This window comes from Tympanuchus pallidicinctus, unplaced genomic scaffold (genome assembly GCF_026119805.1).
Source record: "Tympanuchus pallidicinctus isolate F22 unplaced genomic scaffold, pur_lepc_1.0 scaffold15, whole genome shotgun sequence".
NCBI classification, from domain to species: domain Eukaryota; kingdom Metazoa; phylum Chordata; class Aves; order Galliformes; family Phasianidae; genus Tympanuchus; species Tympanuchus pallidicinctus.
The window spans coordinates 24,678,114-24,702,536 of NW_026294669.1; the positions used below are offsets into that span (position 1 = coordinate 24,678,114).

General features: G+C 39.3%; 1 protein-coding gene across 7 annotated transcripts in view; it reads left to right on the forward strand.

The window, feature by feature from the left end:
• The first annotated feature begins 4,811 nt into the window (after positions 1–4,811).
• Positions 4,812–24,423, forward strand: part of ADAM23 (ADAM metallopeptidase domain 23) — a 64,664-nt gene continuing 45,052 nt past the window's right edge. For 3 of the 7 annotated variants that reach the window (XM_052674731.1, XM_052674732.1, XM_052674734.1), the window contains exons 1-4: positions 4,812–4,962; positions 5,936–6,162; positions 16,078–16,154; positions 22,112–22,175. In XM_052674731.1, coding sequence (XP_052530691.1) covers positions 4,842–4,962; positions 5,936–6,162; positions 16,078–16,154; positions 22,112–22,175 — 489 coding nt within the window. In that variant the 5' untranslated portion in view covers positions 4,812–4,841. Of the gene's footprint in view, positions 4,963–5,935; positions 6,163–16,077; positions 16,155–22,111; positions 22,176–24,423 lie in introns of those variants that run through there. The other 4 variants (XM_052674730.1, XM_052674736.1, XM_052674733.1 and 1 more) reach the window with 3 other exon arrangements.

Here is a 24,423-nt window from a genome sequence, read left to right on the forward strand (position 1 = left end):
TGCTGTAAGCATTGACATCCTGGACATTTCAACCAGCAGGGGGAATAAGCTGTTAATGCTAGTGCTGGCACAGGAACAAATAGGTTTCTGCTAGGCATGAATAAAATTAGACGGGTAGTAGGAGGATTTACATAGTGATTCACTGAGCTGCTGGAGCAGCTTTCCAGTGGTATTGGAAGGCCAAAACCTCTAGTTACTTTTAAACAATGTATGAAAGGAATTGCAATAGAATAGCCAGTGTGGGCTTGACTGAATAACTCAAGAGATCCCTAGCAGCCCTTTTTTGGCATGTGCAAATGGGTCAAGGAAAGAGGGCCGATAGGTTCCCTTTGCAAAGTCACACCAAAGTAGCTGCAATCTGTTTTTTCCAGAACCTACACTTGTAAGTATCTGATCAGCTGTGGCAAGTCCTTAGGATATGAACATGGGCTGTGTCTACTTACACTTCAACTTGCACTCACTTAAAAATATTTCAGTGAAACTTTCCCTGCCACCCCATTTTTTCTTTCTTGACACTGTCTTTGCATGATAACACGAGTGAAAAGAACTAGCGAGGCCCAGGCCTAATGTCACAGCCACAGTGACACAGTGAAGTGCTTATAAAAAGAGCAGCACTTTTTCTGCTGGTAGCTTATATTTTACTTGCTAAGTATATCTGTATTGAAATAGATGACAGATGTGTTCTAGATGGCCTCATTGACCAGCATGTTTCTGCTTCTGCTCTCTATTACTAATAAATTGGACAATATGGTGAATAACTGCAGCCTTTAGAACTAAAATGCTTGCACCAGTGGCAAAAATACCTCGCTGCAGTCACTTGCAGTATGCAATAACTTCATGCAGAAGTTTCAACATTGCCAAGGAACCCTAAAAACAGCTTGTGAAATCCTTTGGTTATGAATGCATGCTCACAAGCGAGTTCAGTCTGAAATGGGTTTGGTTTGGTTTATTCAAAATAAATCTTTCCTGCAATGAGAAGTATCTTACTGATGCTAGGTTTCACCTGGATACAGATTGAACTGTAATTAATCAAACCTTGGACTTGTTTGATAGTAGTGGCACAGCTGTGTTGTCTCCCTTGCCACATATAGCTAACATACATTTGTTTTATCATCTTACTTCAATTTACCATTAATATTTCACAGTGTTGAAGGGAGGAGATGAAAAGTATATCCTGATTACCATGTATATTCTAACCTGTGGTGCTGGAACAGATGGTGCTCATAAGAGTTCATTTGTGTTGTACTATTATGGAGAATAGCTAGCTGTAACGCCAACCAAGAAAAGCTTGGTAAATGAGTGGCAATTCTAATGGAAGAAATTGCATTTTTACTGTCCTCTATAATAGTAAGGTAGTGTTGTGCCCAGTAGAAACTGGAGGGGAAAGCTGTAGTTAGAACTCTGAACTACTGAATAACAGGAGAATGTTCTTCCTCTAGAGTATGAGGTTGAAATAAAAATTGCAAAGGTGAAGAGGCAGCAGAAACGCTGTGCTGCTAGATCTATAGTTTGGAAAGTGATGCTTCAGAAGAATCTAGAGCAAACAGTTTCCTCAATCTCTTCTGTGTTTGTTGCATTAGTGCAATGTATGTGCTGTCTTCCTCGGTTGCTGAAATGTATTTAATAAAAGTAAGTGAAACAGTAAAATCAAAATGCTGGGTTGCTGCTGTGATGGAGGGATGCACAGCGAGACATGGACATCTTTTATGTAAGAGGGGAAAAAAATCAAAACAGCTTTTCTGATGGAAATATTCTCCTTCACACTGATGACTGAGGTGTTATTTGAGAATAGTTGAATATTGAGGATCAGTGCATGATGTATTATTTTAGAAAGGTTATACTCATGCATTGCATTGTTAATTATAATTCCCAGGTTTCTTCAAAGTATAAATTATTTGTATTATATCTGATATTTTTATACGTGCTGTAGTATATTTTATAAAAGTAATTACATATGAGTTGCATGAAGTTTCAGTGCAGCTTTGTTTTGGCTTTTATTCCCCTGCTGAGAAACAGAACGGCTACCGCCTTCTTTGGAGTGCACATTAGAGGTTGTGTGGATTAGCTCTGTGCCAGCTAATGAAGTTCTACTGTTCCTCAATGTCCTGTGTGCTTCATACCCCTCTTGCCCAAGGCTCTTAGATATGTGTTATTTACAGCACTGGCTGACTTACGTGCTACTGCAAATCAGAAGAAAATGTTTGTGTGACACAGGGCACAACAGGACCTTTGCCTATGGCTGAGCCTGCTAATTGTGCAGTAGTATCAGTAAGTCATAACCATGCTTGATTACTGTGCTCACTTAACAGCAGAGCTCAGCAGCGGATGCTTCTGCTCTGCTGCCTGGTTGCTGTGGTGCATGCCCTTTGGTCACCCAAGACTAGTCTTGAGCTACCCAGGTGCTCCTGGTAATTATAAAGGCAGCCTTGGTTAGTTGTGCTTGGAAACTCCTTGTTAAGCTGAATATTCAATATCCCATTCTGATACTCGATTCTGCAGCGATCATCACCATTGTGAACTCGATGGTGATTTTACGCCATTCTTGCAAAGAGATGACTGCTTCATCAAGCAGTAAACGTTTGTACCTCATGAACTTGTCTCTTTCGTGTTCTGTCTGCAAGAAAAATGTTCCTCTTTCTATAAAATCAGTAACCAGTTTGTCTCTATGAGCAACATACTGGAACGCCTCACCTGCAGTGCACCTTACAGGGCTTAACTTGATTTTTGAAATTGTTAGGTGTTTGAACATATCTTTTACTGCTGTTGAAGTTTTTCCTCGCATCCCAGTGAGATGCACTTCCATAATGCTCAGTCAGCAAGACCAATATTTAGGCGTTGGGTAAGGAGAAAGTTCCTTAAAAAGGCTGTTTTCTGTAACTTTTTCCAAGTCAAGCAATACACTGACGCTGTATTTTCAGGTGATACCACAAAAAAGATTTGATTGTGTAGAAAGGTTGTGTCTTTAACATGGAGCCTAGGATCTCATTTCCTGACTGGCTGTCAAGCATGAATAGAGAAGACAGTAAAGACAATATCAGCAGTTCTGCATCTTAAGTCTTTTCAATTTGAATTGCAGCACTGCATTTTCAGTCCATGTGTTCGCTGACCCCCATGCTGATAAGCAAGTGATGAATTTAAAAGCTCTGGGAAATGGTCTGGAGCCATGATGCAAGCTTTGTTTAGCACCTAGACTGAAAATACGTATCTGCCCTGCATAATACATGTTTTTTCCATAGCCAAATATCGAAGCACTGACTGTCAGTGCTTTTCTGCGTGCCTCTGACTCACAGTTTTCAGTTCCTTCCATTGGACGCAGATGTTACTATGATAATCCTTTTTTCTGGTATCTTGCTTTCAGATATTCACAGTACAATTCATTTGGGATTATTTCAGTCTTTCAAAGACGAAAGCTGATTTTTTAAAAAATAAAAGGCAGCTGTCATTCTTAGTGGGTATTTCACATGGAAGTGACTTCGCTCTCCCATCTGCGTGGCCACCTGAAACTTTTTATCAGCTTCATAAAACACAGCTTGAGCAGTGTGGCAGTGTGAGTGGGAGACTGTGTGCTGCTTAAGAGGTTCTGGTGACATCTGAAGCTGAGGAACAGCTGGGTTGTATGGAAAGTGTCTGGGAAAATACATATCAAGGAATATCAGTTCGTATAGAAAACTGGTAGAGGTTCTCCGTAGAGGTTCTCACACAACAGCAATCCTAAGGCATTTTCTCCATTTTTATTTTTTTCCCTCAATCTGGGCCATTCTGTTGCTCTCTTATGGCTGCCATTATGTGCTTAATTCTGCACTTCCATGTGCAGCACTGACTTATCAGCACATGCTGGTAGGTAAGGGGCATGTGCAGATCAGAACGGTTTGTGGTTTTTAAAAAAGGTAATTATATATATATCAGTAATGGTACTGCTGTAAAACAGTCTGCATGGTAATGATCTGCAAAGTTTCTTGTATCTTCTAAATTAGCAATGGTAATTAATTTGGTGATACAAAGTTTGTGTTAATTCGGGCTGGCTGCTGAAGAGCCAGATGAAGCAGAGAAAAATTCTGTACTTTTGGAAATCTGTGTGGAACCGGCACTCAGCAGAGGATGAATAAGAAAAAGGGGATCCAGGCAAAAAGGAGAATCGCCCTTTTTCCTCAACTGCGAGGCCTGAACCCAAATAAAGTGCATCTATTCCTGGATATTGCCAGTCTGCAGGCGGAACGCACGCAAAGAGCTCAGCGTCCAGCCCGCTATCTGAGGTAATGCAGCTGTAAGGTCTCCTGATTGCCAACGCTGCGTACGGACTACAAAGAAGCAGGTTAATCTTCTACCTGCCTGAAGTTATTTTGATCCCCGCGACGGTTCTCCTCATCGTGCTGGTTCACCCAGGCGCGCTCGACCGGAGGCCGAGGGCTGCCGGCCTCGCCAAGGAAACGCGCAGCCCGCTCTCAGGTGCCACCGGCGGAGGCGTTAACGGCTGCGCGTAACGGCTCGCCACGCGCCGTAAGGGCCGTGAGCGCCCGCCCGCGGCGCGCACCGGGGCGGTGGCGGCGGCGGCGCGGCGGACGGCGACCGCCCGGCCGCGCCTGCGCCTACCGCGGGGCTGTGCGGTTCGGGGGGGAGCGAAGGAGAAGGTGCGCGCGCGCCGCTCCCGCCCGCCCTCGCGCCGAGGTAGCGGACTCCGGTCGCGGCGGCGCGAGGAGGCAGACGGGCGGGTGCCGCGGTGCGGAGCCGCCTGCTCGGCCCCCGCAGCCTTCCCGGCCCCGCGGGCGCGGCCCGCGGTGGTGAGGGCCCTGCGCCTCCCGCCGGCCGGCCGCCCCCCTCGCCGCCTCGGGGCGCTATGAGCCATGAAGCCGCCCGGCAGCATCTCCCTGCGGCGGCCCCGCCGCCCCGCGCTCCTGCCGCTCCTCGTCGCGCCGCTCCTGCTGCTCTACGGCTCCGCCCGCTCCCGGGCTGCGGCGGCAGACGGTGGGTATGGCCGGTCCGCGGGCGAGGCGTCCGCCGCTCCTCGCGCCCCTTCCCGACCTCCTCGCCTCCCTTTTGGGCGATGAACCCCGACGCGACGCGTCGCAGCCGAGCGAGCTCTTCCTCCGCCCTTTCCAGCCTTGCGTACGCGCCCGCTCCCCTGTATGTAACGCTGCGCTCGGAAAAGGTTTCCTTTGCTTGCTCGTGAAACGGGGAAAACGCGCTGTGCTGAGGCGGTGCTGCAGTGCTTTACGGAGGGTGGTGTGAGGAGAAACGCCGCTGAGGTATGCGACAAAAAGGCATAGGTGGCTTCTGCGCGAGTCTGAGCGGGAGCCAACTTGTTCGCCGGGGCTCCGTGGCTGCCGGTGCCCTTATTTGCTTCCGAGAGACCGAGCTGGTGTCGAGTACCGCATACAGCCGCTCTGCCACTCGACTCGCTGCCGGTTTTATGCTGTACGTTGGCTGACTGTATTTTAAGGTGGAAGGCTACGACTTTCCATCTGAAAAGGTGGTACTGAAGCTAAAGGCTCTTGTCGAAGTTAAAAGATGTAGAGAGCTTCCTATTATGTAGACTGTGTGTGCAAGTATTCTCAGTCTTCTTGTACAAGTGTATGTATTTTTAATGTGCACGTATATCTCTTGATGTGGAAGAGACCATCGCTGACACGGGAGGTTGTAGAGCATAACTGTATCCAGTAAGACTCTTCCTCTTGGTGGCTGAAAGGTGTTAAAATATTTATTATCCATGACTGTATGTAAAAATGTACATATGTGCATTTAAATAATTAACGTTATTTCAAAAGCCATTGATGAAAATGAATCAGATCTAGCTCAGTGAATAAATTCTTTTTGTTTTCTTGAGTATCTGATTAAATATTAGAAATCTACGAGTTTGTCACTGCTGGTGTGTCACTTTTAAATGGAAATAAACGTATTCTGCTATATAATTTATGGCTGGCGTATCTTTTTTCCTCAGACCTGCACTGGAATGAAACGGCAGGCAGAACTGAAGGGGTATGGGCAGATGAAGAGAGTGCATTTCAACTGAATAAAAGTAACAACAGTGAAAATAACAGCAACAGCAATGCAATTCAGAAGGAAATCACACTGCCTTCAAGACTCATTTATTACATCAACAAGGACTCTGAAACCCCCTATCATGTCCTGGATACTAGGGCAAGGCACCAGCAGAGACACAACAAGGTAGGGTAAAAAGAGGCTTCTCTGTGGAATTTAAAAATAAAAATAAAATAATAGGTAATGCAGAACTGTGGTTGTGTATTTTATTTTGTAGATATTCAAGGCTTAATGTTGGCCCTTACCATTGTTTTTAGGAATTAATATAAAATGTTATTAAACAAGAACATAATTTCCTGTGTCTTAATTAAAAAATATTTTAAGTTTCAGGGTGATTCAGTAGTTGAACTGTAGATAAAATTGATGGTAATTAATCAAAATTGGTTTGTCTGACCAGTGCAGATTTTTGGTAGCTTGACTTCATACCATCATCATCAAAATGCTTCTGCCAAAATTGCTCTACAATGGAGGAATGTTGTATGGAGAATTTTTTTAGAAATCTAAACTTAAGGTGCGAGTTACTTGACACTGAGTATATCATGCTCTACCTAATAAATGCAGTAGTGGTTTCCTGCTAGTGTATGACCAGTAAAAACCAATTTAAAATGGCTGGAGTTGGTGTGTTGGTTTTTTTTTGTGTGTGTGTATGTGAGATCTAATCTAGTCTTGTATTTTATATGGACAGAAATGTTTCTGAAATTGCTTGAGACTAGATAATTCTTTTTTTTTTTTTTTTTTAGCAACTTGATGTAGGGTAAACGTTTTCTAAACTGTATTATTATTCAATTTCATTTTACAAATTTATATTAAAAAAAAACAAACTTTTTTTAACCAATAAGTTACAAAGGTAAAGTGAAGACAAAGAGGGTTTGAATAGGGTGAGGTTGCCATGGTAGAAAAAAACAGTAATGCTTATTAGTGTATATAGACTTAGCTGTAGTATAGTCCTTACCTGTTGAATTACACTTCTTTTGGAATTTCAGAGTATGAATTAGTATGTGTTTTGTTTTTGTTCATACTGTAACATTTCAGATGTGAAATTAATATGGAGTTACTGTATAATCTTAGAAATAGTTGTATGGTTTTGATATTTTCATGAGAAGAAAGGTTGCTTTCTAGCCTATTGAATTTGGATACAGTGTGCGTGTTCAGATGAATCTAAATGCACCGATACATTGGATGGCATGGAAAGATTGTCCCTGTGTTGGAAAATGAAGCTGCTTAAGATAATACTGTCTTCTGAAGTTGCACCACAACCTTCTTGAAGCATGTGAGATTTTTGTTGGGTTTTTTTTTACACTGTGAAAATGTCTCAGATGTTACTTAGAAAAGAATAAGCCGTGTCAGTGGTATACTACAAAGATCAACCTTCCCTCCTTACCCCCTCAGTGCTCATGCAGAATGAAAGTGCTCCGTTTATGCAAACTTTAGAGACTTGGTAAAAGTGTAGATCCTTCCACATTCTGTTTTCGAGTATTGTCATGCAGTATTTCCTTTCTTTGGGGAAAATGTAGAGGCTTATCCCATGGCATCTGGGGAGCTGCCCTTGAAGTGAGACCACTCGTTTCAATAAACTTACACACTGTGGACTTTGCCCCTTCTTTTGAGAGGAATATAGAAGAAAGGGCTGTGCTATTGGTTGGAGGCTATTGCTTCTCCCATGTTTCTGTGTGATGTTTTCACGAAACGCACCGAGGTGAGAGCGTGCCGTTCTCTTTACTTAACCAGCATTCTCACAAGAACGTTGCTGCCATTGCCTATCCTTCCCATGCCCCACCTTCTCTCTCCCTACCTGCTGGGGTAAAGCTCTGCAGAAATCAGTGCTGACAGAATCGGTATTGATTTCTTGGGGTATGCGTGGTGCTGAGTACTGTGTAAAATGGATCTTTCCACTCAGTGTCCATTTTAAGCTGAGGCATCGCAAACACTGCAGTATTCCCACAGAAAGGTTCTTTAGGTTTGGGTTTTCATGGAGGCTGGAATTATGTTGACTTTGTTCTTCTGGCATGATACTTATTTTGCTTTGTTCCTTTTAACTGAATGTTGGTTCGTTATATTCCTTGTCTGAATTGCTTGTGTTGTTGTTATTATCTTATTTATTTTAAATTTCCTATTCCCAGAGCGCAACATCGGGCTTCCCTTTCTCCCGCAGCTTTTCCTTCCCTCACCCAGTTTGATTCTTTCATCTTTCATTGAGTGAGATTTTTTTTCTTATTTGCTCCTCCATCTGTTTCACCAATAACACAGTAATCAGTATTTGATTATTTTGTGCTGCTTAACATTCACTGTAATCAATGAAGAAAAAGTATTCCTACAATGTAAAGGGAAAACAACTCACAAACAATTAGAACATCACTAAGCAGCTGGACTGTAGAACATGCAGATGAGCATTTTGTTTTGGGAGGAAAAAGGTATGGGCCTCTTACTGCTTGCTTTTATCCTTTCCTAGATTAAAAAAAATGCAGTATTGTAATAAATCCTGATTGTTAGGTTTTACTGTCTCCTATACAGCTAATAAAAATACCTTTGTAGTTGGGTGAAGAAAGAAATCTGTATTTAGGATTGATTGTTTGCAGGTTCAAAAAAGAAAAACTTGTCTCTAGATACATTGGGCAGAAGTGGAATTAAGATGCTAGTATGGGTCATTTTATTTTTTTTTCTGTATGTATATTTTCCCCTCCACTGTTTTTAGGACTGTGTATCCTATAACCTAAATTTTCTTATATATTACATGATGTATTGAGACTGATGATTTATAGGTAATATGATGAGGATGTACTCCCTAACTATTTGTATTGCTCAGTTAGACCCTTTTGTCTTGAATTTTGCTGTAGTGGCCAGAATATAAGCTGTTAGGATCATCTGTGGGGTTAAGCTTGAATGCTTCAGAAATGCTGAATCACTCATAAGGAGGGGAGAGTAGTAGAAGTTATGCTTGTGTGTGGAAAAACGAAGTTAAGCTAGAGAAATACAGTTATGTAAAATGACTTGAAATAAAATTTTATGAAGAGATTTTTAGAGAAAATAAAATTTAGAGTCTTCTTCACTTGTGTAGAAATAAAGAGCTGGTTAATAGAATAGTTGACTGAAGAATCAAAGGTTAAATAAGTTGCTTTCTTAGCTCTGTTCTTTATCTCCTTCTACTTCTGAATTGGATGAAATGCCATGAGAAGAGGGCATGTGTGCTCTAAAATGTTGGTAAAATCTCTCTCGTTCATTCTTGTTGTTCCAAGAATGTTTTCTTGCTGTGAGCAGAAATGAATGTTGAGCGTAGTTCTGACTTTGTGAAATGGTCGCTCTCCAAAGTGGGCAGAGTTGCAGTGTAATCTTTCTTTTTCGATGCTAAAAGAATATTTTCACTACTTGATGTTTGAAGACTCAAGTCTGCACACTTCTGTTTCCTTAAATTAAGGCTGACTTTTCTTCTGAGGTTATTTTTAGTGTGAAATACAAAAAAGGGGTACCTTTGTTTATAAAAGCACACTAAAGAAGCTTGTGAGAAACCTGAAACTTGCTGAAAAGCTCTGAGTCATCTCTGTTCTGGAGTGTGTCTTTCTAAACTTCTGCAGGTGGAAGTAGCCTTTCGATAAGCTCTTGGTTGAATCAGATAACTGCTTTGATACATTTGCACAGACTGCATATACAGATTGTAAGGACATAGAGGGAGGGCTACAAGGGCCACAACTTGGTATAGAATGCTAGGAGCAAATCCTTGTGATGGCCATCAGAGGGAAAACCTGTGGTTTTGAGATCACAGTTCATGGCAAACAACAAATTTTGAGTGGAAAATGGCTTGAATTAAATCTTAAGTCATAAAGAAGCAATGTATTTTGTCTTCATAATTCTGAGTTCTTAGTATAATTTTGGAAAAGGGATATTAAGACACTGAAAGAAGTATGTAATAGTAATATGTAATATGTAAAATAGCAAAGACAGTTCTATCCCCAAAGAAGTCTATTAATCGTGCCATTTTTCCTGGGATTTCTTTGGTTGCTTCTGTGCAGCTCAGCTGTTGGTAATTTAAATAAAGGCCTAATGCTGTGTTTTCTGCTGTTACCCTGTTTGAAAGGCTGAGATACCAATAAGTCAGTTTCTGAGACTTGGTTTCTTTCTTGATATGTAGCACGCCCAACTTGAAAGAGGCAACCTCAAGATGAAAGGAAAGCAACTTTATCACAGCCATAGCAAAGGAGATGGTATTGAGGAAAAAACAGACCTGTTTTGTAAAACTCAGAAGACTATATATGGTTAATAACCTCTAAAAGATGGCATTGTGTGAGGTCTTACTGAAATAGAGAGAAGTCATATGCATTAATTACTATATTCCCTTTGCCTGTCTTATAAGTCTTTGCTTTAAATCCTCTTGTAATGAAAACATTACAATCCCCATTTAAATAATCAAATTAAGGAGTGAACTTTATGTTGCTTACATAAGAGTTTAATAGACTGTCAGGAAGTCTTTATCAGTCTTTCAGCTGACAGTTGCATTTTGGTCAGAATTTTCAATGCTGCAGCTTCAGTTTATAGTACCTGCAAATGGATGATGACGTGTGCGTTCTTTTGGTTCTGCACTGAATTTATATTAATACAAAGGGCTTACTTGCAGCCTGCATCTTCAGTAGTTACAGCAGGGTTAAAACTGGTGTTCCTGTCTCCTTCTGAGGGTAGGACATCTGCTTTATCCAAACTTCTCAAGTATGAGGGCTGCTCCAGAAGTAATGCCTCCTATTTTATTGTGTTGGCCTGTGACCTCAGGTGGATGTTGATGGTACAGCAGTAGAAGATGAACCTTCCTGCAAATGTTCTGATGTTTGCTACACTTTGTTGCCATGTGACAGATGGCAGCAGAGGGGCAATCTGACAAAATGGTGCATGTGAAGCATGTGAAGAAGTGCGTGTCACTGAATCTCCACGTGGAAAAAAATTGCACCGATTGATGCTCATTGATGCATTGGAATGTCACAAAGTTTGCACCAGGTGGGTCCTGCAGATTCTCTCAGAGGAGCAGAAAGAACACAATATGCCAGTTTGTCAGGACCTATTGAACCAGTCTGAGGCTGAAGGTGACAGTTTCCTGGATCATGTCATTACTGGTAACGAGACAAGGTGTTGTTGCAACTATGAGACAGAGTTAAAACAGCAGACACTAGAGTGGCTGTGTGTGAATTCCTCATCAAAGAAAAGATTCAGGATGGGTACGGTGGGGTACAGTGCACAGTCCACTGAAGATGGGTCTTCAGTGGGTGCAGTGCACAGTGTCTTTGGTGACAGGAGAGAGGTGATTCTTCTGGGTCTCCTGGAACCTGGACAAGCCATCAGCTCTGACTTTTGCTGCAGCTCTGACCAAGCTGAAAGCTGGAGTTTCAGATTTAGGCCAGAGAAAGAGACAAATCTCTTGCGACACAGTAACACCAGGCCCCATACCAGTTTGGAGACATGGAGCACGTTGTGCGTCTTGACTGGACTGTTCTACACCCGCCATGTAGTCCAGACTTGGTGACTTCTGATTTCCGGTTGTTAGGGCTGATAAAATATGGGTTGTGTGGGCACCATATTCCTAGCAGTGATGCCATGACAGCAGCTGTGAAACAGTGAGTCACCTCCACTGGTACAGATTCTTACAAAAGTAGCTTGCAGGCTCTTGTTCATTGCTTGTGAAAATGCACGGCTGTTGTGTTTTGCAGCTGAGAATTTTCTCTATTGAGCAGTGTTGCTGGGCTCTTTGTATTTGTTATAATATCCATAGAAATGAATAGGAGGGCACTTTTGGAGTGGCCTATGTAGATCCCCATATTGGTTTTCTAGCTGAAATGTGGATCGTGTTATTTCTGAAAAGGAAATGTGTATGTTCTGTCTAGTATTTATAGGCAATAGGTTCTACAGAAAAGTGATTCAAGGTATGGGTACACTAGTTTGTAGAGTTTTGTTAGCAAATCCTAGAGGGGGATGTGATTTTTAGAAGCCAGTATCAGCACTACATATGGGTAGCTGAGTATCATCATGCTGTGAGAGTTGTGGCTTACCAGTGCTGTTGTCAGAAGGAAGGTCTAGATCAAGAAGTGTTTTGAGTCAGTAAAATCTAAACCTGATGTAGGTTTCTGATTCCAGAGCAGGGTGTGAAGCCCTCTGCTCACCTACTAAAACGAGAGAACTTCTGGCCCTTATTTCAGTCAGCAGAGCTATGTCGCATGGACATCGTTATTTCTATGAACATAGCAGAAGGCCTATAGGTAGTATGAGTCAGTTAAATAATGCTGTTACACTTGTTTAAAGACTCGTGACAGAAGTTAGTAGTTTTGCATTTGGAGTAGTTTTACTGTGAAGGTGTCACTTCTTGTGGTGATAGTTATGCAATTCCTGAAAATCTGTTAGACAGGAATGACAGACAAATGGTACTCAAACATACTGACGAAAATGAGCTTTTGAGTTGTGACGTGGATCAGTGGAACTCAGACTCTGGTTACAAACTTCTAGTCCTTGCGTATCTTGAAACTCTTAGTAAGCCAATGATTGACATGAAAGAAACTGGAATTCTTTCTGTATATGGATAGATTTTTGATGTGGAATAAAACAGAGATGCTGCATTGCACAAAAAGCTACACGCTCTTGGGATATTCCTAATATGAAGAATCTCTTTTTAGAGTGACAACGTGAATAATCTAACCGTTTAGAGCAGTGAATGTTTTTTATAGTTTTTTTTTTTTTGCTGTTGTTTTAATTCAGGTTGGGGAAGAGGAAAATATTTAAAGACTCCCACCATTCTTCAGCTCATTCCTGTATATCTGATCAGCAAGTCTGCTGCAGAAAAATTGTCCTGAATTTTGCTGCTTTGCAGTTGAAGTAACCTACGCCTGTCAGAGCAGGCACCTCTGCAGAGATTTTACAATGATAAACATGTACAAAGGTACTTGGTTTCCTGTGTACATAAGAATGTGCACTAAAGTGGTACACAGGACGATGCATAACGTGCAAATGAAAAGCACCAATTTTCAGATGACAGTCTTTTCAAATGATACTTTAGGCATTGTGTTACATACTAGCTGATAAGAGAATACAGTGAAATGATTCTTGTGTACAACTCATTGCAGATAATTTTCTGAAATACTTTGTCCCATCATGATGATACACAGCAATTGTAATGGCTAAAACTCCGGTAACAACTCACTGGTGCTTTTCTGTGTGCTAGCCTGTTGTAGGAAAAATGTCAGTTTCAGGATGAAACAGTTTCATTACCTTTATCTGATTTCTGGCCCATAGCTTTCGTACGTGGTTACACATTATTAAACAGGACGAACAAGGTCTGTATTTTACTGCAGCAGTGGAGTATTATGTTCACCTGAATTCAAAGCAGTGCTTTTGCTGAACAGCAGAGACTTAAAATCTGGCGTTCTTTTTATAACCGATGGTAAGAGCTGAGTTTGCTGGAGAACATGCCCTACTGCAGGGTGCTGAATTACCTTGTCAGCTGCTTTACAGTAATTGCTTATGTGTATGGGCTTGCATGTATTGTAAGTGAAGCACAGTAATAGGTATACAGAAGTAATTGCTTTCAGAAATAGCACTAATATTATGTTTAATACTTCTGAATGAACTTTTTTTTTCTGGTAATACTTTCAACTGAGAATACAATCGCTTTAAATGACTTTAAGTTGCAGAAATGGTTGGTAGGTTAGAAATTTGAATAAAGAATGTTACGCGTATCATCAAATGGTTTGGGTGGACAAAATAAAGCTATAGCAGGTCAGACTGGATTCTACCGAGCTGTCCTGAAGAGCAGTGAGTAGATGTCTCAGGAGGGCTATATGGTGTAACAGTCAGGGATGCTGTTGCCTGGAATGCTCTCATCCTCTAGCAATTGCTGAGTCAGGGCCCTCTAGAAACCAGAATTTGTCATTTGGATCTAATAGAACTTGATGGAATTCACAATCTTTAGTTTATATGGTTTCTTTAACGCATAAACTTTTGGTACCTGTGTTGTCTTCAGGATTTTTCATGGGTTCCAAAAGCTGAAGATATAATTGCCAACAAGCATTTTTGAAGTGTTTTATTATTGAGTTGATGCATCTTCCTCCCTTCTTAAGCACTTCCTAAATTGGTTAAGTAGGTTGAAACATTGCTTGATCGTTTTGAATGTAAGTATATTCAGGAGTTTTAGTTATTTGGTTTATAATTGGCAGTCAAAACATAGTAGTGTTAAAACCAGAGAAGTACTTTGTAGAAAACTAAGTAGTTGCTGTCTCTCTCTTAGATGATGATTTAGCCTTGATACTGCTGGTGTCCTAAAGAGTGTTTGAAAAGAACAGATATTTTAAGTCTTGCTTAGTCTGTTAGGGGAGGTGGAAGAAATGCTGCACCAGGACCAAAGTGAAGATATTTTTTTCTAAGCTAACCCTGGAAGAAATAAGTAGTCACTTTTGATATTACTTTTCTGTTCAACGTAATTTAAAGGTAATGCTTGGGATCGCTTTTCTTTTTGCATAAATTTAATCCTTGAAACAGACTCTCTCCATCAAGTCTCCTGCTTCTATTTGTACTCAAACTTTCAACCTGGTAATTCAGAGCATCTGTAAGCTCACCTTGCCAGTCCAGTGTTATTTCAGCAAATTGCTGAACTGCTGAGACAATCCCTTCGTTTACAAAATAACAAAAAAGAAACAAGAAATGAACCAAAAATCAGTGCTTGATACTGGTTCTCGTATTATTGTAGATAGCAACCACCTAGCAATATTACTTTTAAATCTATTGTTTAGAGTTTTATATTTTTTAATAAAGGAAAAAAAAACAGGCTTTGGATGAGGGCTGTTTAATACTGAACATTTTGTTTTGTAACTATACATTTTGTGGGGTTTGTTTTTGAAGGAGCTTTGTAAAGTTTCTTAGCTGAAAGGTAAATAATAATTCTGGGGGGCAAAGATAAATAACAACAGAAACACGAAAGCTGAGTTTAGATGCTGTAGCAACTTTTGGAAACAGATTTTTAAATTGATGTTGAAGAGTTTTAGGAAAATGAATATGTTTGCTGAGGAAAAAGAAGATGAAAGTCAGTGGTACTCCATGTAGTGCAAGAATAGAAGAGGAACAGAAAGAAATTGTTCACGGGAAAAATTCTAAAGGTAAACCAGAGTTGCAGGTCCTGCTGGTTGTAAAAGGTAACCTTCAGGTTATCTAAGCTATGCAATAAACAGCTAGAACTTTTTGTTTTGTGATGTATCTGAATATTTATTGTAGTGTTTAATTAAAAATTCAATTTTAAAATGTAATTAAAAGCAATATGTTTTGGTCTTTTGAGTAGAGGGCACGGTACTCCAGCTTCATGTAGTTACTTGTTTTGTATCTTATTAGTGTATAAGCAAGCATGTTTTGATTATAATATTATCAGTAAAGTTCAGATCTGATCTCTTTCACTATGCTGGAACACAGTCATCACAAAACGGAATTCTTGGACCATCTTTTCTTTTTCTAGAAAACAGCTGAAGGTGTTTTGAATGTTTGTTGTGGCTGACATCAAAAAGTGGGAAAAAAAAAAGTTGAACTATACAGTCTGTGTGAGAGAAATTGAGTATTTTTGAAGTTGACTGCCTATGTGAGACTAGCTAATGTCAGTTCATTTGTTTTGTGTAAAATCAGTCTTTATTTATTGGTTTGGTTATAATGCCAGATATAAAGCCTTTAATTGTGAATGGATTATTTTGAATTAAGTCCTTGATAACGTGTAATACAAGCTTTACCCTTGTTTTCTTATAAGAAGGCTTTTATCAAAATGCTTTAATTATTTTGGGCCTTTTAAGGTGAATGAATGCAATAAACGTAATTAAAAGAACAGTATTCTGCATTACTTTGGTTACGTAGCCATTGGGCTATGACAAAATACAGATACTTATTTGAATCTGGTTGGTTGGGAGATAATGAGCATGGTTTCTGTGACTTTTTCACTTACTTTTTGTTAGTCACAAATACTGTATATAAAGCTCAATTATTCTTTCTGACAGCTTGCAATGTTTCACAAAGCTCTATAGTATTGCTGTGTATTCGTGTTTACAGGCTGTACATCTGGCCCAGGCAAGTTTCCAGATTGAGGCCTTTGGTTCCAAATTCATCCTTGACCTCACTTTGAATAAGTAAGTGCACAATTTGAGGTTTCTTTCTTTCCTGTTCTAATTGTCTTCAACTTACAGCACAAGGTCAGAGCATGTGAAATTCCAGGATGTACAGAAAAGTGCTGTTGTCCAAGTTATATTAATAGAAAACAACATGTGGCCTATTTTAAGCAAGATTGCTGTTACCCTTACTGGCATCCATAACATGCCTTTAAAACTTCGTAACTCAGGAAGGAAAATGGTACATAAAGATAATAAATATAAATCAATGCTGTGGTCCTCAGAAGCCTGAACCTAGCAGTGCAATTTAAAGGGGTTTAAATTTACATTTACGTTTAAATTTGTAAAGCAGTCTTCATATTAATACACATTCAGTAATTGGATTGTTACAATTATGGATTTAAAATCTGTAGTTCAGTTTAACTATAATTAAATTGTTGGCTGTTAAAACTTAATGCTACCAGATTTTGTGGTAGTTTAAAAAACACCTCAGTGAGATATAAGAATAAAAAATAGCATTTGCTGTGTATATTTCATGTGAAAATTTTAAAAATGTCTCATTACAACAGAAGTAGTTGCAGAATGAATGACTTCACTACCTTCAGTTACCGTGTGGTAACACCATAGATCACAGTAACCCACAGCGACCACTCCTTACATGTAGCAGTGAAATGTTGATAGGTATTACTGACTGACTTCCCATTCTGGTACAATATTTCCATGCTTGCTGTATTTGCAGAATGTTACAGAAAATGATATATACACCATTTGTGCTTGCATCCTGGTATAGCATAGTTCAGCATATTGGACTGTGGCTAAAGATGTTTGCTGTCATCTTTGTTCTTTCATTTACATGTCTGCTCATATTCAGGACGACAATACCTATATTCATTTGTGGCCACCATGTGCTTGAAAGGCTAGATGTGTACAAAAGTCAGTGGCTCCATTTATAGATGGTGAACATTCAGTAGCACCAGTATTGGAAGGGTGTCAATTTTCTTGTTTTTGATGTTTGTATTGTTTTAATATATTGATGAACTGTCACAGAGATGTTATTTTAATTGTTCAAGTTGCCATGTGGGAATATTGCAAATATTTGTACAACTGGCTAGTTCTTAATTATCCAGAGAATGTATCATTGTCACTATAATCATGAAGTTCCTGATGAAGTGGGAGTCTTAATGGTTTGGCTGCACTGAAAGGTACAGCCTAGAATGTATTTACCAGTAAAGAGAACAATAATTTTAGACAACTGTGGTCAAGAATGTTGAACTTGTAATAAAGGTCTGTGTTGGTTTAGTTGTTTACAGCACTTCTGCTTATGTGTCATCAGCTAAATATAGTGAACTGTTGGTCTGAAAAATGGGAGAGAGCTTTTGTGCCACTGAAAGTTTGTACTGATAAAGTTTAAGAATTACGTGGAAGTATAAAATCAATATGAAATGACAGGTAAAATAATCTTTCATTACTGCATGAAAGTGCATTTGCAGCTTCTGCTGTCATTAGCTTTTCTGCACGCTTACGGGAAAATACAGAAGTAACGTATAACATGATGTGTTTTTTTGTTAAGTAATTAACAAGGTTCTCAATGTGATTGCTAAGTGTGGTTCTGAACTCGAATCACTTCACAGTACCTCAAAAAAAATGACTGGTGGTAGGTTAGTGTAAAGGAAATTGAAGAAGGTAGAAGTGTAATTAATCTGTAGTATGATTTTTCCACGGCCTGCATACTGAGTTCCTGGAAGCCAACTTAGTTACTTAAGTATGAGATCTTATGTCCTTTACCTAGTGTCATCATTTTTTTTCTGTAAGTATAGTTAGATGACAGCTGAGGTAAGCTATTTCTCACACGTCCGTTCTTCTATTGGTAGTAAGAGAAATGAAATGCGTACCAAGGATATGGATGTCAGCTCCTCAGAAAGCATATGCTGCTTTAACAGCTGGCTCATCTCTTCAAAGAAACTAGCAACCGTGGATGGCATTTCCATGGCTCTTTATTTTGCTTGTGTGTCTAAAGCCATCTCCCAACATGACTGAGGAGACAGTGAGGCAGCTCTGTTAAAAATTATCTAAGACAAGCAAGGTAGCATGGAGGGAACTGCAGAAGAGGGTGTAGCAGACTCTACTTCATTTTTTTTCCATGACTTTGTGCATCGTATCTAATTTTGGGTTGCAGTTTGTTGCAAGTGTTCATTATTAAGTCGTGCTGACATGGTACTGGTCTAAATAGGCCTTCTTCTGATGTGACCATAACTTACACAATTGTTGGGTAAACAGATTTGTAAATCGGTTGCATTTCTGCTGAACCAAAATGCGAATAGGTCAGCTGGCAGTCTGGTGCAGATGAGGCACAACAAATATTTTCTGAAACTCAGAGCTGCCTTTCAAAAGAAGTTTTAAGCATTCTGGCAATAGTAATGAAGGATAAAAGTTAATTTATGTGGAGTTCTTTACTTTATGACTTTACTACCAGTATGAAGAATAAGGCAGATCATTGTTAATATAGGAGCAACTGGCATAATAGCAAAGCCATGGTAAAAATGCCTGCAGATATACTGTCCACCCGCTGTTCTCCCCTGTTCCTCTGAATAAGATCCTGGCTGTCTGAAATCGGCAGCATACATTAAAGAATTTCTGAATGATTGAAAGTATGTGTTCTTTTCAATGTTCACAAATACAGACTGGTGGTAGAAGTACACATAAGTGATACAAGGTGACCTCAATATGATGCTTTTTCCTCCCAGTTATGACAGGATTTCAGAAAATGAAGGAGGGTGCAGACAAAAAACAATTATCTGTAAGTGATCCAAAATGCATGCTAGGTAAGAGGGTGGCTAGCAAAAATCAGGTATCAAGCAGGGTAGAAGCTTATTTTAAGGAGGAGATGGTTGGTATTTTTCAATTGAATGTATAAATAGAATATTTCCTGTGGGGAATGTTGAGTAAAAAAAAATGCCCTTCCAATACTTTGGTGGTTAATTTTGGCAAAATGTAATGATCAGCAGCTAGTGCTAAATAGCCTGCTATAGTGCAGCTTGTGGATTGACCAACTTTAAGGTGGTAGATCGTGTTGTATTTGTCAGGTGTATTTGTCATTTTGTTCACAGCCCAGTATTTGGGAAGTATATCATCAGTAGCAGGCCCCAGCTTTCTTCAGAGGGGATTTGCTCAATACAGAGAATTTTATCGACACGCCTTGTGTCCAGCAGGTCTGCAAGACATTAGAATTGGAAAGTCAGTGATGATGAAAGTGAATAGTCTACTGGAAAAGCCACTGTCTACTGCATGCTTTCTTTATGTATATGAATACATATAGGAATATTCTGTCATAAGGATATAATGTTGGATACTCGATAGAACTCAATTTACTTCCTGAATGAGGAAGCCCTCTATAGCTGGAAGCAATGCAAAGTTGAAGACTGGAGAAGAACATAACTGAATTATGAGAGTAGCTCAACCAAAATCCAGGAAAATAACACTGAATTCTGGAAAGATTCTATGAAGGTTAGACAAAAGAACTCTTAAGCAACTCTTACATCATATGCAATGGGACAATTCTAAGGGATAAATCTTGTAATTAAGTTAAGCGTGTTTGTGAGTCCGGATACAGTGAGCGACCACTCAGTGCAAGTCTAACAAAATGCTAAAAGCACTGGAGAGTGGTGAGAGCAGTTTTGAAATCAGTCATCAGTATCATGGCTATGAGAGGATTTAAAATAAAAAAATAAAAAAAACTTCCTTGATTTGGAAGCAGGTAAATCTAGATCCTGTCATTGTTTGAGGAACTGAAATGGAACTTGGAATTTGGAATTCCAAATGAAGCAGGAATGTCTTCAAAAATCTCACTGCAAATAGAAAACAGTGCTAGTAGTCTTAAGATTTGTATTAAAAAAACAAACACCCAAATAAAATCAAAAGAGCAACTCTGGCCTTTGCCTGTACTGCTAGCTTATAAGGCAAGAAATATAAACAGCCAGCTTTAAGACTTCAACTTTCAGCTGAGGAAAACGTATGTATTACGGTGCGAATGTGACTTGTGCAAGAACAGCACTTTTATTCCTTGTGTCGGGTCAACCTCATCTCCTGAGGTTAAACTTGTCTACTGCATGAGGCTGCAGTTGGCTGTGATCAAAGACTAATCAAAGCGTTTAGTGAGCACAGTTTGATTGAGGTTGAAGTAGGATCATCAAGTCCAGTTGGAACCACTTGGTTAAGGCTGTTTCTAGTTGAGTGTAGTTGTAGGTTTTAACCATCCTCGTGGAATTTTCCATTTTCCCTCGTGTTTGTTACCTCTAGTCTTGTTTATACCATCCCTTTAAGTAGTAGAGGACAGCAGTCTTCATAACGCTCATGAAGAAGACAAAGAAGAAAAGGATGTTATCAACACTCTTCAGTTCAAGTGCTTTGTATATATAATCCTTGTTAGAAGCTTTAAACCTTGTCGTGTTAAATGTAGTGAATATTTGTATTGAAGTCAAGCACTTGTGCTATTCATACTGTTTGTGTTTTCTTGCAGAAAATTTATAGTTTAGTATGATGCATATTGAGAAAGTCAGAATGATTTTATGCAGCTGAATTTATTTTAAAAGCAGTACTTTAAATGTGTATACATTTAAATACTGCTATCAGAATGAAGGTTGAAACAAATGGTGAGACTTCATAGACTCATGGAATGGCTTGGGTTGGAAGGGACTGCAAGGATCATCAGGCTCCAACCCCCTTGCCACAGGCAGGGCTGCCAAGCTCCATATCTAATACTAGATCTAAACTTCAGTCATGGTTCATGGCTATTGCTACTTTGCCCATACTGTGATCTCTCAGTGCTATGAAAAACGGACTTTTAAGAGAAGCACTGGTAACTGACTTCAGCAGGAGCTCTGATAAATTTAATGCCTGATAAATGCGGGATGACGAATTGATTTTATGAGCCATTAGTAACAGTGTAATCAGGGTTGCTAATGGGGTATCTCATTTTGAGATGTGTTATTGCAAGTACCTGTTAGTCATGAATTCCTGTCAGAACTATTTTGTCACACCAGGCTTTCATCATAGTGATGGTTTTTATTCATAGCAGCAGTACTTTTTTATCTGTGTCACTATCAGTTGCTTTCATGACATTTCTGTTTGGAAGGCTCTTAGAGGCCTTAAAACTGCTGAGAAGTCATTACTCTCATACTCACATAGTTGAGTAATGTGCTTATATCACATATGTGATGGTGCCAACTAACATGTTCAAATGCTTTGCTGTGCTGAGGGTGCTGTGCTGCAACCCGCTCACTGGGTGAGATGTGAATGAGACACTGGAGGTGTCTAAAAAAAAAAACACCAACTGTAAGTTATTTACAGCACAGGGATTTCTTTTATGCTCCAGAAATGTATCTTGCCAGAGTGGTTTGGAAAAAAAAAACGAGTAAAAAAGGGTCTGAAAAGAAAATGTGTAACAAACAAAAGGAATAGTGTGTGTTTTATGCATTTGTGTTTGTTTGATTATTTTTAAAGAAAGTTTTTGGAAAACAGTTAAGATTTTTGCAGATGAGAAAGCAAGGTACAGATGATACAGATACACTTTTGTCTTTGGGACAATCATGTATGCATTTGTCCATTCCTGCATATAATGTATATGATTTTTAGATCAAATATAAAATGTTTCTGAAAACAATAATGAACTAATCAAACACATAGAAAGTAACAGTCATGGGCAGCTAGCAAAATTCTAAAGTCACTGGATTTTTTCTTTTTGTATGTTCAGGATAATCAATTGTAAGACTAAAATAGGATAGGGGAACTGAACACACTCTGTCTTCTAGAGTGTAATCAAACCATCTACTGGTTGCAAGCTGCGTGGTTGGTTGGTTGGTTTGTTTTAAGGTTATTTAATGGAAAGAAAAATCGGTGCAATTCTAACTAAAGCATCCACATAGCAGTATAATCAGATTTTTCTCATCTTGATGTTTTGGTTTTTGCTCTTTTTTTTACAGTGATTTGTTATCTTCCAATTATGTGGAGATTCACTATGAAGATGGGAAACAGAAGTTGTCTAAGGTACTGCGCTTTTAACATGTGTCAGAATGGTATTTCTGGGGCAACAATGCCAGTAACATGTTTGGTTTTTTTTTTTAAAGGGTCAAAACATCAGAAGCCTTTTTACAGACACATAAGGATGTTCATCTGGGCTGGGGTAGGAAATAGGCAGTGATGGATGATCCAGGCAGTGCTAGGACAGTTGTGCTTCATAAAACGTAGGGGATGGCGGGATGTGAGTCACGGTTAGCATAGTGTTTGTTACGTGTACTTAGCACAAATTGCAAGAGGAACAGGTAGTGGAAATACAAGATGTACAAGCAGAAAACTTGCAGTGACTTTTCTTTGTAAGAATTATACAGCTGGGAAACAAAAAAAAAAAGATGATGAAAACTTAACTAACTGGAGTTAGTAGAAATTCTGTGAAAGCTAGCATGTTATCTAATGACATCTACTTAATTTAGTTTGTCAAACTGGCTCCTAAGTTGGATTCAGTGCCAATAAGCTATTGATACAAAGACATAAAGTTATGCTAGATAGTTTAGTACTATGGAAATCAGAATCAGCTTTTGATTGTATTAACAAGATGAAGACTGATAAGTTCAAAGGAGCATTATAAAATACATTTCCAGGGAATGACTTATTTCATAGCTGATACAAATGCTGGAACATTTGTTGTGAGCTTGTTATATGTGAAACATATCTCTATTTAGAGTGGAGAAAAGCAAGCAATCGTGTTATGCTTATGCATTCAGTGAAGTGGCACTTTTTGGCCATATATTAGATACCTGATTATTTTGCCTTTGCTATAGAGAATTACAAATAAAAGAGATAGATTAGGTCAAAATAACACTATTGCAACCTAATTATTGCAGTGAATTGTTTTGTATTCTACTGAAAATAATTTCACGTAACATACTAAGAAAAAGTGATTTTGTTTCATGAAGACTCCGTACTGTGCAGAATGGGCAAAAAAGCGAAATGATGCAAGAAAATGGATCCTTTTGGAATGTGGACAAGCTCGTGCAATTGTTAGCTGCAGCGCTAGCACTGAGCACTGCGGTTGCTGAATCATGGATCTGACTGGAAAATTATATTGCAACTTTAGACTGAGCAAATGTACTGCCTTTGCATGCGGCAGTAATTTGATCCACGCTTCCTAGGGGATCTTCTCTCAATTGATTTGTTTAGAAACAATAATTTAGCTTTAATTTATAACTCTAATTAATGCATTGAAGTCTTCATTATAAGTTCAGAAAACACACAAACAATTAATTAAGGAGATCAAATGAGGACTACATCCTAAGCTTTTTACAGGATCTTATAATCCTTTTTAGACTTGAAAAAAATGATTGTTTTGTTTCTGGATGTGGATGCAAATATGTGAGATCTTGATGAAAATACTGTAGATTTTTATTTAAAGAGTGAAAACTTCAGGGAACAAACAGTAATTTTCTCACTTGCGTGACAGTCTTTAAAAAAAGGAGAAGATTGAAAAGCTGCTTGTGCAAGTAAGGTGGTCACCAGTTGTTAAAAAGCACGTTCTGAGTATTCTCACTAGTAGAGAAGTAAATACGTGGTGGTTGCATTTTGTATAATACTTTGATTTACTTGTGCAGAATGGACTCTGTTGGGAATTTCATTCAGAATTTGAATAACTCATTAAATAAGGCCAAAAGTAGAATTAATGCTGTGCATAGTTGAAGAGCATTTACATTTTTGTTAATTCCTCAAGTCATAGTAAGTGCGAAGAAATGGTTCTAGTATGCGTGCTGGAATTCAGATGACCCCACAATTAAGAGTATGATGACGAATATCATGCTCATATGTCGTAGAAGCCTTTTAGCTTCTGGGTATAGAATTGTGCTTCCTCTTTCTGAGATCAGGAATCTGTCTTCCATAAATGAAGCTGCTTCAGTGTGCTTTATGGAATTCAGGGAGGGTGCTGTGACACATAGTAGCTGTAGACACAGTAGCCATTACAGGTGGGATAGAGGATATTTCTGGAAAGTGAAGAGATTCGAGGTGGTTCTCCTCAAAGTGACCTGGGAAACTTGAGGCATTAGCCAGAGGAAAGGCTTTTTGATGTACTAGTTTATACTCCAGAGGAATGAAAAACAACACAAAACAACCAACAATGAAAGTCACTGCAACTGTGTTTTGTGAGGGTCTCAAAACCTTGTCAGTCTCTTAGATGCATTCTGAGCATCCTTGTAGTCCCCTTCGATGTCTGGGCTGCTTCTACGCCCACTTCAATGAGAGTTTAGTC